The sequence below is a fragment of the Jaculus jaculus genome, chromosome 1 (assembly GCF_020740685.1).
Source record: "Jaculus jaculus isolate mJacJac1 chromosome 1, mJacJac1.mat.Y.cur, whole genome shotgun sequence".
NCBI classification, from domain to species: domain Eukaryota; kingdom Metazoa; phylum Chordata; class Mammalia; order Rodentia; family Dipodidae; genus Jaculus; species Jaculus jaculus.
The window spans coordinates 46,826,690-46,845,909 of NC_059102.1; the positions used below are offsets into that span (position 1 = coordinate 46,826,690).

Here is a 19,220-nt window from a genome sequence, read left to right on the forward strand (position 1 = left end):
TGGAGAAATGAACCCCTGAGGCATATCTCTGGCCTTTCAGATGCTATTATTGCAAATATGGGAAACATGTTCAGGATTTGAGAAAAAGAGAGAGAGAAAAGAAGAGAAAACCAAATATACCAAGTAGCTAGAATAGAACCTACTTAAAAGTTGTACTTTCTAATCAATATTTGAGTATCTCTAATACAGTCATGTTTAAAAATTGCTCATGTGCTGTTTGGAAGCAATATTCTTGCCAATGATAACCTTTGGAAAGTTATTTAGCCAATAAAAAGGTTATTCACAGGGCTGGAGAGATGGCTTAGGGGCTAAGCACTTGCCTGTGAAGCCTAATGACCCCGGATCGAGGCTTGATTATCAGGACCCATGTAAGCCAGATGTACAAGGTGCTGTATGCATCTGGAGTTCGTTTGCAGTGGCTGGAGGCCCTGGCACGCCCATTCTCTCTCTCTCTCTATCTGCCTCTTGCTCTCTTTGTCTGTCTGTCACTCTCAAATAAATAAATAAAAACAAAGAAAAATTTTAAAGTTATTCACAAAGAAATATTCACCCCCTAAGAGATCAAATGATGCTGATTCATTGGATTCAGAGGGTTACATTTAGTAGTTATTATGGATAAAGAAAGTCCCCTATCAAAGCAAGAGCAAGAAATACCAAAACATTATTTTAACTAAATATTTTTCCTTTATTATATATTTCCTGATGTAGGAAAAAAAGAATCCCCCATCAAGATAAGATCTTCAGGGTAATTCAGTTTACAACTTCAGTTCATCCCACATACACACACATATTAAATGAAATATATATATATTTGAGTATAAAGTTAATCAAGTATCAGTAGGCAGAGGGGCTTATTTGTCAAAGACCATGGAAAGAATAACAAGAACATGTCCTATAACCTGGTAATAATTTTATCTTTGCCAGGTTTAAGCTGCTAATTGTCACCAAAGAGACTACATAAGGTGTTATTGAATAGTGAAAAGGTAGGCTTTTATTTTTCTCTCACCATTGGTGATAGACATGGGCTTATGAAATATGACATGCCCTAAATCCAGCTTCTGTAAAAGTCCTGTAGTCTTTCTGGACAAGGCTAGAATTTCTAAGGCAGTCTTGATCGTTTAGGGGATCATTAAGGATTTCTTGGGCAATCCTTCCAGATTTACAAGTGCATAAGGATGCATCAAGGAGACACTGGAGAGGTAGTAAGGCTGTGGTAAAACATTCGTGCTTCAAATGCTTTTGAGAGCTAAGGAAAAAGCAGACAATTTTGGTTCTGTAAAATGGCATATAAAGAGAATATATTCCAGCATTATCATTCAGACTGTCATTTACATAAAGATTCAAAACTACAATATTGTGCAACAAATTACTAATGATCCATGAAAAAAAATCACTGAGGCAGAATTTTAGTTTTTAATTTTACCATTTTAGAATTTTAATTTATTTGCACACATGCATGTGCATGGGGGGAAGGGGTGTGCCAGGGCCTCTTGCAGCTTCAAATGAATGCCATTTTCTGCATCCAGCTTCAGTGTATGGCTTGGTAATTGAACCCAGACCAACAGTTTTGCAAGTAAGTGCCTTTAAATGCTGAGCCATCTTCTTGAGCTCTTAGGATCTTATTCTGCACTGGACACATTGGCAAGCTTTGCCTGAAGAGCTTCCTTTTGGGGTGTCTGCAGAGTTCCTACACATTGTAAAATCTCTGCAATCAGCTTGGGTTTGGGCAGGTGGTGCAGAGGTAGAGCAGCTTTTATCAGATATACATATTGAATTCATGTATATACAAATACATATATGAATGATATAAATGTATCATAAAATATTAACTCTAAACTTCACAATTGATATATGACATATACCCATTACAAAGGCAAGTAATATTTATGGTGTTCATTTATTAAAAGAAAATTTAAGATAAGGTTTCATTCTGTAGCCCAGACTGGTCTGGAACTCACTATATGACATAGGCTAGCCTTGAACTCATGGCAATCCTTATTCCTCAACCACCATAGTGCTGGTATTGCGAGTGTGAGTTACCACGCCTAGCTCTGAAACCTTTTTCACAGTAATTTTTCTCCTGTTGACTGTTCAAAGTTGAACTGAGTTTGTTTTCATGCTAGGCCAAGCTTTGCCTTTCATTTTCACTTATGAGGTTTGAAGTTGAGTTTTCAGTGTCCCTCTGGACTAGCTCCTGGATTTTGTCTGCAAGAACATACAGACAGGCTCTCCTGAGGCCTTTAATTAAAGTGTTGTATGCGTCCTTCTTCCCATGAGACTGATACCAATTCCGAAGCAGTTGGACTTTCTGTTCAGCAGTATTTTTGAAATTGTCATTCTTGATTTCATCTATTTTGGCTTCACTGATACCATTCTTTCGAACAAATTCTGTAGCTTGATTTATTGTCATCTCTTCAGCAATACTAATGATATATTTATTCAAGTCAACATCTGAAAAACAGAAAATAATCTCTGAATAATTTGCTATTTTTTTTAAAAAACTGCTATCCCCACTATCAAAAGCCATGTCCACCTCGCTCCTTATCACATGGAAGAGTACTGGTCAATTCACAGGTCTAAGCCAAGAAACCTTGAGTTGACTCCAGACCCCTGATCTGTCTCCATGACTTTGCTATCCAAGCTGGACATGTCACATAACATCTCTGTTATCTTCATATCTCATGTAAGAAATGCCCCTTATAGATATGATGACCAGACCTACAAACTGAAAAGGACAGTACAAAGTTTATTACCATCTTATCTCTGCATTACAGGTCAAAGGCCAGAGCCAAAACAGAATTATGCATGTTATCATGGAGTTGATTACAACCAAAATTAAGTTTACAGTACAGTTTGAATTCTATGTCAATTTAGGGAGGAAGTCTGTAATACATGTAAACTGATAGTGAAGAAACATTTTCTGAAGCCTCAGAATATAATGTCATTTTGGTAACTGTTTTAATTTAGTGTTAGATTTTTTAAATTATTTATTTGAGAGTGACAGACAGAGAAAGAGGCAGATAGATAGATAGAGAATAGGTGTGCCAGGGCCTCCAGCCACTGCAAACGAACTCCAGATGCATGCACCTCCTTGTGCATCTGGCTAACATGGGTCCTGGGGAATTGAGCCTCGAACCTGGGTCCTTAGGCTTCATAGGCAAGTGCTTAACCACTAAGCCATCTCTCCAGCCCAGATTTTTTTAACCACTCAATAAACCCAACAGGAGAATTGACAGCACAAAGAATAGCAAAAACCACAATGTCATTGAAACTAGTGACAATTATTTTACTCTAAAATCTTAATAGTGTATTTCTCTTTAAGCCTACTCCTACAAAAGAAGCTATTTCTGTGAAATAAAACAATAAAATCTTTACCTGAGAAGTTCATTGGCATATTTTCCTGGAGAGAAAAAAATGGAAGCAGGAAAGTGAGATAAATATATACCAAAATGTCATCGAATTTTTCCTTTATACAGAAAAGTTATAAAATTAGCTTTGTGTATTAAACTAGGATATCAGACTAGGTAAGAAAGAGAGTCTGTAATTTTTCACATTTTGATTTGGAAAGGCTCTATCCCCACCAGAAATTAATCAGTATTGTTTTGGTTTTTGCAAAGAAAATGAAACTAAGGAATGCGTGGAATGGACCACAATTATTTTTCCTGTAGGCACTGAAATAAATAGCAAATATAATTATTCTAAAATGTTTGAACTACACGCTTATTTTTGACACCAGCAAGTGGTACAATTTTAAAACTTTTGTATCATATGATTTAAAGTCTTTTATTCTCTGTGAATCCAAGTCTCACATAAATAAATTTAACTGGAACTGGTTCTCTCGCTAGTGTGTCTTTTTATTATTTAAATCTACTGCCTCCCATGTCAGAAACAAATATACCAAAATATCAGCTCAACAGTTAGCTGGAGAGAATTGAGTTGCGTTATTTAAAAAAATGTATTTAATTGTTAGACACAGAGTGATACAGAGGGAGAGCGTGTGGATGGGTGGGCAGGGTCTCTCGTCACTGCAAACCAAATCAGATGCATGAACCACTCTGTGCATCTTGCTTTAGGTGGGTATTTGTATTTGAACCCCTGGCTTTGGGGGGAAGCTCCTTAAATTCCTGGGCTATATTCACAACCTGACTTTGTGATTTTGAAATAGATTTCCACAGTAACCTTTTTGCTGGGTTGGGGGCAGTGGGAAACACAGAGGTGTGCACATCCTTTCCTACTTACATTCACTACCCTCCCACGTCTCCCCTGTTGCTTCTTACAGTACTTATGTAGAAGCTTATTATAAATTAGCTATCGTATTTCAACTCATTTGTGATGTTACTCTAACCTACGCATGCATAAATGTGTTTATTTAAAAGGAAAAATATGAATAGCTGAAATTTTTTTCTAAGAAAGCTGATATATATATTTCAACACTTACAGAGCTCAACATTGTAGAATCACGGTGACAATTTTTATTTCGCCACCTTTTAAATATCGGCACTGAAAGATCAAAGAAATTTTATCAGACTCAGGTGTCAGCACAATGGGAAGCCCTCACATTAACATAAGTCTAAGAAGGAAGAAGAAATTCACTAAAACTTATAATGGTAAAGCAGCATGGTGGTAAATGGTGAAGAGGAATGGCCTCTTGCTAATCTCACCCAGCTGAGTCAACTGTGACTCACCTACTTATCACACAGGGGTGTAGTGTAAAGCTGGCTTTGGGCTTACTGCCTGGCCACCAACATTCTCTAGTGTGGTATCCGGTTCAGCTGCAGTAGGACACACAAGCCATGGTGTGTGCAAAGTTGAAATCATCTTACCATGGAGGGAAATTTAATGGCTGAAATTCAAGTATTCACACACTGTGCTCTTTTTTAAAAAATTTATTTATTTATTTTTAGAGAAAGAATGGGCATGCCAGGGCCTTTAGCTACTGCAAACAAACTCCAGATGCATGTGCCACCTTGTGTGTCTGGCTTACATGGGTCCTGGGGAATCAAACCTGGGTCCTTTGGCTTTGCAGCCAAGCACCTTAACTGCAAAGTGGCCTCTCCAGCCCTAAAATTATTATTATTTTTTATTATCCCTTGTCTTTAACTCAAAATCCTCTGGCAACATGTTTTATTCAAGGATTACTTAAAAAAGTTGGTGGCTAAGGTAAAGTTGGGTGCAATTGTAATGATTTTGGAAAAATACCTCTAAATCAAAAAATCATATAATAAAGATAACAGCAACTTTCATTAGCTCAAAAACGTCAAATGCTGCCTGCTTTACTGGAATAAGTCACTGTTTTTTCAGTTCTCTGCCTCTCTGTCTCAAATAAGATAAATAAATAAATACAAATGAACAACATAATTTTAAAATAAGTTATAGGATCACCAAGGAAGCACAAAGAGGGAACAAAGTTATCGGCATGGGTAGGAAGCCCTGCAGGCCTGGGTTCTCTTGATGCATCGAACAACTACTTCCCATGTCATTTCCGTCTACAGCTTGAATAAATGATGGACTCACCAGACAGCACTGGAACGAGGAGGAGGCTTAAAAGCCATAAAAGTTGATATGTGGGACCTGCAGCTGGGAACAGTGGGTATCGTTCATGAAAATAAGTAACTTTTAAGATTAAAATCAAGGGATGAGGACATGACTCACTGATTAAAGGCACTTGCAAAGCTTGCCACCCAGGGTTCAATTTCCAAGCCACCCACGTAAGCTGGATGTAAAATTGGTACAAGCAAGTGATATTAGCACAAAAGTGAACTTGTCTAGGCTCAGGGAACATTGCAGAACGGGGTGGAAAGACTGTAAGAGCGCAGTATGGGGGCTGGAGAGATGGCTTAGCGGTTAAACGCTTACCTGTGAAGCTAAGGACCCTGGTTCAAGGCTCGATTCCCCAGGACCCACATTAGCCAGATGCACAAGGGGCGCACCCATCTGGAGTTTGTTTGCAGTGGCTGGAGGCCCTGGCATGTCCAGTGTCTCTCTCTCTCTTTGTCTACTTCTCTCTGTCTGTCTCTCAAATAAATAAATATAAATAAATAAATTTTTTAAAAAAGAGCACAGTGTGGGAAGAAGTGTCCTGAGGCATTGCTCCCCTCCCCTCACAGAGACTGACTGATGCATTCATGATCCCACGGTGAATACCAATAGGCCCAGAGAGAAGAGCCCTCAGTGGAAAATGGGCAAGGGAGAGGGGACATAAGAGTATAACCCTATGGGAATATGACCAACACAATACGTTCATATAACAAAGTTCATAATTCATTTTTTAAACACACATTTTATACATGTATGGCATTGTCAAAAATATATGATATATTTTGGGGGGATTGGAGAGATGGCTTAGCGGTTAAACGCTTGCCTGTGAAGCCTAAGGACCCCGGTTCAAGGCTCAATTCCCCAGGACCCATGTTAGCCAGATGCACAAGGGGGCGCACACATCTGGAGTTCGTTTGCCGTGGCTGGAAGCCCTGGCACGCCCATTCTCTTTCTCTCTATCTGCCTCTTTCTTTGTCACTTTCAAATAAACAAATAAAAATAAGCAAAAAGGCCATTTAAAAAAAGAATATATATTCTTTAAGTGGTAAAAATTCTTGTTGTTCATTGACAGAGACCAGAGCCCCTGTTGTCTCCCCACTCCCCCATGAACTTGCCAATAAATGAAGTTTTTTAAAAAAGAGACCAGATAGCTCAGACTCAGTGTAGAAAGGCCGCTGAGCTGGGTGGGTGAGGAGCACGCGACGCCCACCAGCCACGGAGATGGAAAGAGGACTGAGCGGGTCAGGCTCTTGCTCTGGGTCCTTCTGCACCTGTGCAGTGGGACTGCTTGCAGCAGGTATAAGGGGATAGATTGCCCTCAATCACACCTTTACCCGTGGGACAACTTCTGGTTCCCTGGTGTCTATGGTCATCATCACAGTGGAGCCTTCCTCTCTCTGGTGGTCTTTGGGGGCTGCTGTGGGGACTGCAAGGACTACTGACCTATGATTATGTTTGCCATTATCCTATCTCCTATCATGCTGATGGAAAGGCGGCAGCCATGGCTGGCTATGTGTTTAGAGACAAGGTGACATCAGAGTTCAGTAAGAATTTCCAGCAGCAGGTGCAGACTTATATCCTAAAGACAACAAAATGGCTTCAAAACTGGGTAGGTGGCAGGTAGATGTTAAGTGCTGGGGGCCTCCTCACTACACAGATTGGGGGAACATCCCTGGTGTGACCAAGGACTGAGTCCCTGACTCCTGCTGCATTGAGGTTACTATGGGCGTGGAACTAATTTCAAGGAGGCCTTGATGCATCCATACCCAGGGCAACAGGGAGCAGATTGGGATATGGCTGAGGAAAAATTAAAAAACAAAACAAAAACGAAATCACCAACATGTTACTGGTGGCTGCAATGGTCTAGGGCATTTCTTTTGCAGAGATACTGGATATTGTGTTTCCTGCTATCTGGCGAAGTACATCTGACAGAACTATGAAGAAATGTGAAGGGTCTTGTCATTTTTTTCTATTTTTCTAAGGGAGTGAGCCTCCCAATTTTTCAATTAAATAGATTATTTTTTCACTCCAAAAGAAAGGTTAAACTCAATTAAAAATTGTTCACATGTGAGAAAGAAAGTTTAATAATACTAAAAACAAATCATTACTTTCTGTTTTGCACTTGGTATTGCTGGTTGGTGTGCACTGCTCAACGATCCCATATTCACACCTAAGAAGAACAGACAGAACACTCTGAAAGTCTGGAAATGATTCCACTCTAAATGGCACATTACAAATCAGAGTCCCTTTTGCTCATCTCTGCATTCATTGCTGGTAATCCACACAAGGCAGTAACTATGACTGGCATGGTTAGAGGGCAAACATGTTGAAGGAGTCACTCTGAGCTTTACACATCATGAGGCAAAGAAGGGCAGCCGATGAAATACACACAAAAATCAGCATAAAATTAACTCTAAACTGGACTTTTAAATACCAGAGCTTAAAGTAAATTATTTAAAAAATATGTGGGGGGGGGCTAGAGAGATGACTTAGTGGTTAAGGGGCTTGCCTGCAAGACCTAAGAACCCATGTTCAACTCCTCAGATCCCACGTAAGCCAGATGCACAAGACAACACGCGCATAAGGTCGCACATACACACAAGGTTGTGCGTGTGCCTGGAGTGTGATTGCAGTGCCTGGAAGCCCTGGAGTGCCAGTTCTCCCTCCCCCCCTCTCTCACTATCTCTTAAAACAAATCTGTCAAGAGTAAAAATTTTAAAAGCCTCCTAAAACATGAAAATGGCCAGAAAGCCCCCCCCCACCTCCTGCAAGTAGGTCACCATATTTGGCATCATTTGGTGTTCTGAGCGCTCAAGAGGTACATGTGGGAGTCTCTTCAGACAGCTAAACTGTCATGATCTCACCGAGTTCATTCCCTAATTCTGTCCTGTCTGTTTCCTAAGTAGAGCCTAGGCAAGTTTGTTGAACTCCATGACCTAGTAATCTCAGCGATGTCTGCCTCAACCAGTCCAGAGAGAAGAAAATTATATTGTGATTATAAAGTACTGAGAACAACTATTATTTGACTAAGCTAGTCAAATCTCCACAACCCCTACCTGTCCTGTCACCATGAAGGCACTCTCAAATATTTGGAGCTAGGGAGAAAAGGGAAGAGTATCAGTACACAACACTTTTCTAGAAAAGATTACATAGGAGGCATCATGTCCCTACTTTTTAAGCCTTATTAAGTGAACACCCAAAAGATTCCCAAGGTAAATTTCAGGTTAAAGGAAAGGTAAATTAACATCAACACTAGACACTCAAATTTATACAAAACATCTCTTAAAAACTCAGCACTGTTCTTATGCATGTTTATGCAGTGCTGAGGACCATGCCAGGGTCTTGGGCATGCTGGGCAAGTGTCCTGCCACTTGGCCACATCCGCAACCACAAAAGCAGAGATCCACAACACACGCTGCCCAATCCGATCTCCTTAGGGATGTGGAACAACTTAAAGCATTCTTTTCATCCTACAAGTGAGGAAACCGAAGTTCTGAGAGGTTAAGTGATCTGCTCATATGAACCCTAGTAATCAGACAAGTGAGATATACAATCAGGTTATCTAGAGTTGGGTCAAAACGAAGCTCTTGCGCATGAAGTACCCTGATTGATGATGCAGCTCCTTCTCCCCAGCGGGTAGCAAGCTCTGTAGAGCTTCTCCTGTTTGTCTATTTATTTATTTATGAGAAAGAGGCAGATAGATTGGAGGTGTTGGGGAGAAACAATGGGCTTGCTGAGGTCTCCAGCTACTACAGATGAACTTCAGATACATGCGCCACCTTGTGCATCTGGTTTACATGGGTACTGGGGAATTGAAGCTGGGTCTTTGGTCTTTGCAGATAAGCACCTTAACAGCTAAGCCATCTCCCCAGCCCACTCCTATCTCTCTATAGCTGCTGCTCCCCTGCCTGAAATACACTTTCCATCCATGTGCTGATCTCCTCCAAGGCTCAAGTCATGCACTGTCTTTTCACTCCTATCTTTCCATTCACGGTTGAAATGACTTCCTGCATATCTTGTAACACTGTGGGCCCAAGTGTCTTCTTGTGCGTGGTTCATGGTGTTGACATACGATGACCATTGCTTTGGGGCCTGTCTGTGCCTCTAGAACTGAGGTGTTGGTGACAGAAGTATGTCTCACCCACACCACTAACTTAAGCAGCCAGTACTGTGTCAAGTGCACAGGAAGCATTGGATTATGTTCAGTGCTGAATGGTGTCTGAACAGGCAAATGGTCATGTAGCTACTTGGAGGAGAAGCAATGGTAACCCACAGACTCCTCACTCAGTGTGGTTCTGCTCCAGAAAGGCGGCACCACTTGACATATAGCTATGAAGAGCCAAGACTTACGTGGTGCAGGGCTCACAATGCTCACACACAGAAGCATTGCAGTAGAAGTTTGGTTTACACCTGCACTTGGTATTCTGGGTCCGGGTGCAGCTGGTCTCCACTTCTAAACCTAGAGAAAGCAGTTGTAAAATTATCACCTACAGCAGCCTGTTACACGCAAAAGCATATGTATAATGGCCAAGGGCTGCGTGGATTTTTGAGAAGTACTGCTTTGTATCAAGTGTCCAAGTACAACAACTCGACTGGTGAAAGCAGCAGCGCCAGGACGAGGCAACTTGCTATGATCTAGTGGAGCTTTTCATGGACAGACAATCCGGAAGCCAGGGTGACCGCCACCATGGACTGCGTGGCTCCTCTGGGCCTTTGGTCTGGAAGCTACTTGAACGCATGGCCCATAGACCAGCAGCATCAGCTTAATCCAGAGCATGGGGAATTGTGACACGCTAAACCCGAATGTAGGCTTGATGAGGCCAGTGTCAAGGCTCTACTAACAGATCGTTGCGAGCTGAGACTGACCCACAAAGAATTTAGATAGCTACCAGGGAAATTCTAAGGTACATCCAGAATCACTTCTTTACAGGATGAATAGTAACAAGAAAAGCTTCCTGTTGAGAGGCCAGTCAAACGAAAAAATGCTTTGGTCATGATTTCATCTGGGGGCCCAGAATACATTGAGATAGCCCGGGGAATTCAAAGCCTCACATTGAATGATGAGGACAAACCCGATCCCCAAAGATGAGGGAGCATCCTGTCCACATCTTCAGTGTCCTTGCCTGGCCATGAACATGAACCACCAAACCAATCATGCAGGAAAATAACAACAACAAATCTTTGATTGGAGCAGATGTACCCCACTCCTACTTGGTTACTTGTCTCAATTTTGGAGAATTGCTAATATTGATCCAAAAAGTGACTATTGATAGATACTTGGTCCTATATCTCTAGACAGTGCCCACCAGAAGAGATCTCATTTCTAATTGCATGATAAGTGGGTCTGCAGTGCAGAATCTTTACGAAGTAGCAGGACTGGTCTCTCTCCGTTGCCCATGGAGACACACACCGTGGCCTCCGTCACAAGATCCGCACCGCCTGCACTTAGCAGAGTAGTTCTCCCTGTCTGTGTACTCCTCCCCTTCCCGGCACGACTTGCAGATCGCTTTACCACCGTTGACTGGGCAGTCCAGATGTAGGTGTTCACCTGTCCATGGAGAAAAACAGGTGAGTTTTAGAAGGGGAAATGGCCATGTATAGCAGAAGCATAAAGATATGATAAAGATATGAAAAACAACACTCAGATCAAGGGAGTGTGAGGCTAATGCGATATAAACATGATGGGGAAGAAGGTTATTAGGAAAAAAATCATGTCAAGAGCCAAAAGGCCTTTCAAGACAAAAGCTAAAGGAATGAGTGAGGTTTGTTGCTATACAAATAGGATGGTTGCCAACAGGAAAATATGAAAAGGGGAGGGTTGGAACTTCTCTGAAGGGGAGGTGAAGCTGGAGGGCATATATTCATGGTAGAGATGGTTGCCACTGGCCACTGGGAATAAATTCACAAATCCTGATAATGGATGATGCAGTTTAAGGGAAAGTGCAAAGGAAGTTTGAGACCTTTGTCAAAACTTTAGTAGCTAAGACATCTCTAACAAAGCAGGTAGCTTCTACTAGTTTTTTTGCCATGTATACCATACATGGAGATAACATATGCATTATTCTCTTGCATTACTATCAGAACTGCACATGCCCCTTGCCAAGAGAATATTCACAGTTCATCCTCTCACCTTTTTATTTCTTTTCCATCTAGGAATAAAATACATCTTGATGGGAAAGCACAAATATATTTATAACAAAATTAATTATAGGCTTATAACTAAAATTATTGTAACTTATTATTTATTGCAAGTAAAATAAATTTTAATTTTTTGTTTATTTTTATTTATTTATTTGAGAGCGACAGACAGAGAGAGAAAGAGCAGAGAGAGAAAGAGATAATGGGCGCCCCAGGGCTTCTAGCCACTGCAAACGAATTCCAGATGCATGTGCCCCCTTGTGCATCTGGCTAACGTGGGTCCTGGGGAATCGAGCCTCGAACCAGGGTCCTTTGGCTTCACAAGCAAGCACTTAACCACTAAGCCATCTCTTCAGCCCAGTCAAATAATTTTAAATATTGCTTCAATTTAACAAATAAGTTACTGGGTATTACTAAGCATTGTAGAAAAATGTCACCAGAGAAAATTCACATATTCAGTCAGTGTCCACTAAATCCTTATTGCATACTAAGCAAGTTCTAGAAGCTGGAGGTGTTGCAGGAAATAAGCTGGGGTGTGTAAGGCCTTGCTCTCCTCAGGCAGCCAGTGCACAAATACCCATGTTCTATGAAGTGCAATGGGAAACTAGATTAGTGTCAGTGTGCAGAGAATGAGGACAAAAGGGACTCAATTCTAGCAGGAAGTGCCACAGAAAAGTGTCACTAGCAGCTCTATGCACTCCACTTGCACAGACAGCAAATGTACCCAAATGTACTGTATGCTGGTTTCCCAGGCACACGACTGCCCAGCATCCATGTTGATAAAAATAGTTACTAATAGTTAAATAGTTACATAAGCCAATGATTAAACATAGCTAAGAATGATCTTTTCACAAACAATGGTAAGTCTGTTTAAAAAATAATCATGAAAACCCAGAACAAAATTCAAACCTATGCATCAGGGCTGTATAGCATTATGACAGAATTTTACTAAAACAAAACAGAGCACGAGTTCAGTTGTGTTTCTTTTAATTTTTAAATTTGTTCATTTTTATTTATTTATTTTAGAGTGACAGACAGAGAGAGAAAGGCAAGTAGAGAGAGAGAATGAGGGCGCCAGGGCCTCCAGCCACTGAAAACGAACTACAGACGCGTGCACCCCCTTGTGCATCTGGCTAATGTGGGTCCTGGGGAATCCAGCCTCGAACCAGGGTCCTTTGGCTTCACAGGCAAGCGCTTAACTGCTAAGCCATCTCTCCAGCCCCAATTGTGTTTCTTGCTAGTGATATTATATTCTAAATAAATTCAAATTTTAATGAATTAACTTCTAAAATGTGCTTAGCATGATAGGGATAGAATTAACACACAGACTATTCCATCCAAAAATGAACATAAATTTACTAATATATGAAAAATGAGTGGCTGTTTTCCTGAAAATAACATTATGACATTTTAAAATATCATTTTACGAGTATAATGCATATGTTTAATTTTTAAAATTTAGGAAATACTGAAGTATAAAAGCACCTATAAATCTCCTATCTTAAAATATTTATTGTATGTTATTTTGTTGCACTCCTATGCACATAAATACACATATATATGTAGATATATAAGTATTTTAGAACATATGTGTGTGTATTAATATATAACATATATGCATTTGAATATATAATGTGCATGCAGTTGGATTCTTCTTAGTGGGTATGGTGATATGCTAAAGACATTTTGATTGATCAAAATGTCAATTCATGGGCTGTAGAGATTGCTCGGTGGTTAAGGGACTTGCCTGCAAAGCCTAAGGACCCAAGTTTGATTCCTCAGGACCCATGTAAAACCAGATGCACAAGTTGGCACATGCGTCTGGAGTTCATTTGTGGTAGTTAGAAGCCTTGATGCACCCATTCTTTTTCTATCTGCCTCCTCTCTTTCTCTCTCTCAAATAAATACATAAAATATTTTAAAATGTAAGTTCACATATGGCACGCCTAAATATACTTATTAAAGTATTTTATTTTAATTTGTAATCACTATATAACAAATTTTCAATCCTATGATACAGAGCCACATCATTAGAATTTCAGAATTTTTTATAAAATATATTTTATCTATTTATGTGAGAGAAGAAGGGAGAGAGAAATGGGGGAGAGAGAAATGGGGGAGAGGCAAAGAGAGAGACAGAGATAGATAGATAAATCGATAGATAGATAGATAGATAGATAGATAGATAGATAGATAGATAGAGAGAGAGAGAGAAGGAGGGAGAATGGGTGCACCAGGGCCTCCAGCCACTGCAAACGAACTCTAGACAGATGAGCCACTTTGTGCATCTGTCTTACACAGGCACTGGGGAATCAAACCTGGGTCCTTAGGATTCACAGGCAAGTGCTTTAACTGCTAAGCCATCTCTCTAGCTCCAGAATATCAGATTCATACAATACATCACCTATGATTTCCTGCTTGGCTTCTCTGCTTCCCTCCCTACCTCTGCCTCCTGAGGGCTGGGATTAAAGGCCTAGGCCACCATGCCCACTTCTTCTCTTCTTGATGAAAAACTTAAACAAAAATAATCTGCATGAATGCCTGTACTTCTCTAAATATTCAGCCTACTTTTTCTAGCAAAAATGTGTCTGTTTTCAATATCTATATTTCATTGATTTATAATCACAAATTAAGTTACTTCTTAATATCAAACCAACAGTGAGTACAAACAGATTTGTAAGTAGTTTGAATATCATTGAGTCTAAATGTCCTGTGTTTGATGTAACAGGACACACCAGAGAAGGATCAGAGAAAAATATCAATACAGCCAGCAGATCAGTTGGATGTGTATAACTGAGTATTATATCAGAAAGTTTGATGTATTTTAATTTGGATAGATGCAAACTATCCTGGCCTTTGATTTCTCCAGAATTCAAATATTCAGCCCTACATAGTTTGACATGGCATTGCCGTGCCTTGCATATTTCCCTGTACACAAATATTGATCCAGAGAATATAGATATTTTCAAGTTTTTGATGTATATATCTAAATTTCTTTCTTAAAGGCTTGGAGGGCTGCAGAGATAGCTTAGCAGTTAAGGCATTTGCCTATAAAGACAAAGGACCCTGGTTCGATTCTCCAGGACCCACATAAGCCAGGTGCACATGGTAGCATACGCATCTGGAGTTCAGCTGCAGTGGCTGGAGGCCCTGGCACACCCATTCTCTCTCTCTCTCTCCCTCTTTGTCTCTCTTATAAATAAATAAATAAATAAATACAAGTTTTGAAACAATTTTTGTTAAAAATATTTTTTTGTTCATTTTTTATTTATTTATTTGAGAGTGACAGACACAGGGAGAAAGACAGATAGAGGGAGAGAGGGAGGATGGGTGCACCAGGGCTTCCAGCCACTGCAAACGAACTCCAGACACATGCGCCCCCTTGTGCATCTGGCTAACGTGGGACCTGGGGAACCGAGCCTCGAACCAGGGTCCTTAGGCTTCATAGGCAAGCGCTTAACCGCTAAGCCATCTCTCCAGCCCTTGAAACAATTTTTTAAAAAACCTTTGTAATGGGGCTGGAGAGATGGCTTAGTGGTTAGGGCACTTGCGTGCAAAGCCAAAGGACCCAGATTTGAAGCCACAGTACCCGAGTAAAGGCAGATACACTAGGTGGTGCAAGCATTTGGAGTTAATGTGCAGAGGCAAGAGGCCCTGGCCTGTCCATTTTTTTTTAGTCATTCTCTCTCTCTTGCTATCTCTCTCTTAAATAATAAAAAAATAAAATATAGGGGTTTTGGGGGGGGCTATTAAGACAGTTTTTATTGGAAATACAATAATAGTACATAATTTAGCCCTTGCTAAAGATATCCAGTAAGAAAATGTTGATGTTATTACTCTCAGGAAAAAGTCACACTCGCTCTCTTTAGTCCCCTGCCACTTCTGCATCTCTTTTTGCACAGCTGTGTGCTCCTCTCCCTAGTGCTGGTGCGACATCCCTTCTCTGTGCACCTCTGGGCCATGGCTTCTGGTGTCCTTTCTTCTCCTCCACTCTTCACTGGACTCCACTGTGGCCGATGCCATGTCTCCCTTTGCTTAGAACTACCAGGGCTCCTGCTTCCGCTTCTCCTCCTCCTCTCGTCCCTGCAATGGCTCCGGCGTCCCTCATTTCTTTCCGAGCCTCTTTCTCGGCGCTGTGATGACGGCTCCCGCCCTTCCTGTCAAAATCAGAATGGCCCCCGTTTGCTACTCTCTCCAGAATACTCTTGTTTCAGAGGCCTCAACTTTTCCTTGTTATTGTGACTGCTAGAATGTTCTTCATAAAGTTTTCTCTTTTTAGATGTTTCCTCTTCAGAGTCACTGCCATTATTTCCTGAACATTTGTTTTTCTTTTTCTTCTTCTTTTCTGTTTTCTTTTCTTTACTGTCACTCTCACTGCTGCTTTCTGAAGTCTCCGTTGAGGAGGAGGAAGAGAAAGAGACTCTGGCTTTATGTTTTTTGTGTTTACTTTTGCTTTTCTGTAACTTTTTCTTTTTCTTGTACTTTTTCTTTTTATTCTTTTTCTTTTCAAGTCTATCCAATTTCCTGAGAAGTTTCTGTTTTTGTTTGGTTGTTAGTGATTTTAAGAATTCAACTTCTGGATCTTCTTCACCCTCACTTGCAACATATTCCTGTGATGGATCATTTGTGGTCAAGTTTCTCCCCAGGACATTTCGTTTCAGTGCAAACCCACTGTTTCTCATCTCCGCTATTTGCTCCAAGGGGTGCATCGATGTCCCTGAGCCGTCAGTGGGAACTGAACTTGCATTGATTCCAGAAAGCCCAAACAAGGGACACTCTCGGTCTGTGTTGACATGACCCCACTTATGACATTTAATACACCTCACATTTCGAACCTGAATACCAAAAGGCTGATCTCTGATGTTCATATCATCTTTGGCATATTTTTCTCGTGGCGCTTCTTTCTGCCATTCAAATTTGTACTCTGTTTCTCCTTCTGTTTCTTCTTTCTCTTTGTTTTCTTTTTTAACTCCTGGTGGGGCCTCATACATGAAATTGAGGCCATTCTTTACACGCTCATCTCCCATAAGCAATCTGTTATCATATGAATCTTGTTCTTTAAGGTACTGTTGCATTAGTTCTTCTTGTTTCTTTTTATCATATGTTATTTTCTGTTCTGCCATCCATACCTTCTTGATGTTGGACTTGGAAGCAGGATGGAAGTCCTTCTTGCACATGAAATTGGCGAAAGATTTCCCCATTTTGGAGTCCGAACTGGGAGAGTGAGCCGCAGGGTTGGGAAACTACGTCAACAACAACAACAACAACAAAACTCAAAATATAGTTTTTAAACTGTGTTCACATTCCTATGAGTAGTGTGAGAATTTTGGTCAGAAGTCACTACCAAGGATGAGATCACATTTAAAAAAAAAAAAAATTCCCAGCTGGAGGAGTGGTGTAGCTATTAAGGTATTTGCCTGCAAAGACAAAGGTCCCAGGTTTGATTCCCCAGGACCCATGTTAGCCAGTTGCACAAGGTGGCCCCTGGATCTGGAGTTCATTTGCAGTGGCTGGAGGCCCTGGTGTGCCCATTTTTTTTTCTTTCTCTCTCCCTCTGTCAAAAATAAATAAATAAATATTTTACAAAGTATAAAGAAATTTATTTTTCAAATTTTGTATTTGTGCTGTTTGTGTGTTCAGATGTATTAGATGTGTGTGTGTGTGTGTGTGTGTGTGTGTGTGTGTGTGTGTGTGCAGGTGCACATGCTTATGTGTTTGCATGTGTATGGAAGCCAGAGATAAAGGTCAGGTGCTTTCTTCAATTGTTCTCTGCCTCAGTTTTTGAAACAGAGTCTTTCACTGCACCCAGAGCTCACCTACTCACCCAGACTAGCTAAACAGCAAGCTGTGATCCTCCTCTGGCCTCTGCCTCAGCAGTGCTGGGATTTCAGGTGTGTGCCAACACTGCCAGCTTTTTATACAGGCAGCAGGGACCCAACTCAGGTCCTCATGTTTGGATGGCAAATACTTTATCCGCTGAGCCACCTTACCAGGCCTGGATCACTTAAAATGCATTTATTATTGATCTGAGTGACAGAAAGAGAATAAGTATGGGCATGCCAGCGACTCCGGCTGCTGCAAATGGACTCCAGACACATGCACCACTTTGTGACTCTGTCTTTACATGGATACTGGGGAACTGAACTGGGGCCAGCAGGCTTTGCAAGCAAGTCCCTTTTAACTGCTGAGCCATCTCATGCTCAGCCCATGAAGTCACTTTTTTTTTTAAAATTTTTATTTATTTATTTGAGAGTGACAGACACAGAGAGAAAGACAGATAGAGGGAGAGAGAGAGAATGGGCGAGCCAGGGCTTCCAGCCTCTGCAAACGAACTCCAGACACGTGCGCCCCCTTGTGCATCTGGCTAACGTGGGACCTGGGGAACCGAGCCTCGAACCAGGGTCCTTAGGCTTCACAGGCAAGCGCTCAACCGCTAAGCCATCTCTCCAGCCCATGAAGTCACTTTTTAAATGAAAATAACACAGAGAAAAGCAGACATACATTATGGCAACTTAATATGCTAACTATGTTGTCCATTTTTAGTTGCCACTTTATTTTATTTTATTTTATTTTTTTTATTTTTTATTTTTTTGGGGTTTTTTTGAGGTACGGTCTCACTCTAGCCCAGGCTGACCTGGAATTCACTATGGAGTCTCAGGGTGGCCTAGAACTCATGGCGATCCTCCTACCTCCGCCTCCCGAGTGCTGGGATTAAAGGCGTGCGCCACCACGCCCGGCTTAGTTGCCATTTTAAATGAACAAAAATTTTAACATGAGTACTGATTTCACTTCACAGGGCAAAACTGTCTTTAGCAACTTTTCAATAAGAAATCCAGACCACATGGCAAGTATGAATCAGGTGTAAATGTGAAGGGGTCGAGGTGTAAATAGGTTGTGCTGTGAGGGAGAGTTTTCAGCGAGCTTCACTGAGCTCTGACAGGAGGCCCAAGGAGACAGTGCAGGGCCCAGCATGCTTTGCGCTGGGAGCATTGCCAGCCGGGCGGACAACCCCGAGACCTATGAGGGGCTTTCTTTTTTGTGGGGGAGGTCTTTAAGTCTATTGCATAAATCTCTCAACCACCCTTGTGCTGTCCTTTTCTTCCTGTCTGCAGCTTAGATTTATCCACATTCACATGTAATTCTAGTTAAGTTCAAGGTGGAAAATGTTTGCACAGTCACATTTATTTTAGTTGCTAATTTACTAGTGCTTAAACGATTTCCAAACGGAAATTGATTTGCATTTCAAAATACCATTTTTTTTTAAGTTGGTTTCTGTCCGTTGCTTTTCTAGTTCATCTAGTGATTCAGCTGCAAAATGCAAATATATTTTGCAAGCTATATTTTGCAAGCTTCAGTGCTAGTTAGAGACCAACTGAAGAGAGGCCTGAGACATACCTTTCAGGGTAGAAGTCCCAGTTTTGAGAATGCCACTATTAGCAAGATATATCCCAGTCAATTTTGACATAATAAGCTTTAATATCCACAAACGAGTCCATTTTGTTCATGAGGAATGTAGACACAGAGATGAATCCTCTCAGTTCAGA

The 19,220-nt window shown here is 41.0% G+C and overlaps 2 protein-coding genes and 1 pseudogene across 4 annotated transcripts in view; 1 reads left to right on the forward strand and 2 right to left on the reverse strand.

Annotated features, from left to right (window-relative positions):
- Positions 1–778: 778 nt before the first annotated feature.
- Positions 779–19,220, reverse strand: part of Fas (Fas cell surface death receptor) — a 31,389-nt gene continuing 12,947 nt past the window's right edge. For 2 of the 3 annotated variants that reach the window (XM_045142687.1, XM_045142676.1), the window contains exons 3-9: positions 10,949–11,086; positions 9,889–9,997; positions 7,647–7,708; positions 5,515–5,577; positions 4,439–4,500; positions 3,376–3,400; positions 779–2,451 (exon numbers count right to left, since the gene is read on the reverse strand). In XM_045142687.1, coding sequence (XP_044998622.1) covers positions 2,120–2,451; positions 3,376–3,400; positions 4,439–4,500; positions 5,515–5,577; positions 7,647–7,708; positions 9,889–9,997; positions 10,949–11,086 — 791 coding nt within the window. In that variant the 3' untranslated portion in view covers positions 779–2,119. The remainder of the gene's footprint in view (positions 2,452–3,375; positions 3,401–4,438; positions 4,501–5,514; positions 5,578–7,646; positions 7,709–9,888; positions 9,998–10,948; positions 11,087–19,220) is intronic. The other variant, XM_045142684.1, reaches the window with a different exon arrangement.
- LOC123463431 lies at positions 6,760–7,405 on the forward strand (annotated as a pseudogene).
- On the reverse strand, positions 15,595–16,943 carry LOC105943722 (corepressor interacting with RBPJ 1). Its single transcript, XM_012947665.2, is given in 2 exon segments — positions 15,595–15,674; positions 15,677–16,943. Coding segments are annotated over 2 exon segments (1,281 nt in total). The 5' UTR covers positions 16,878–16,943.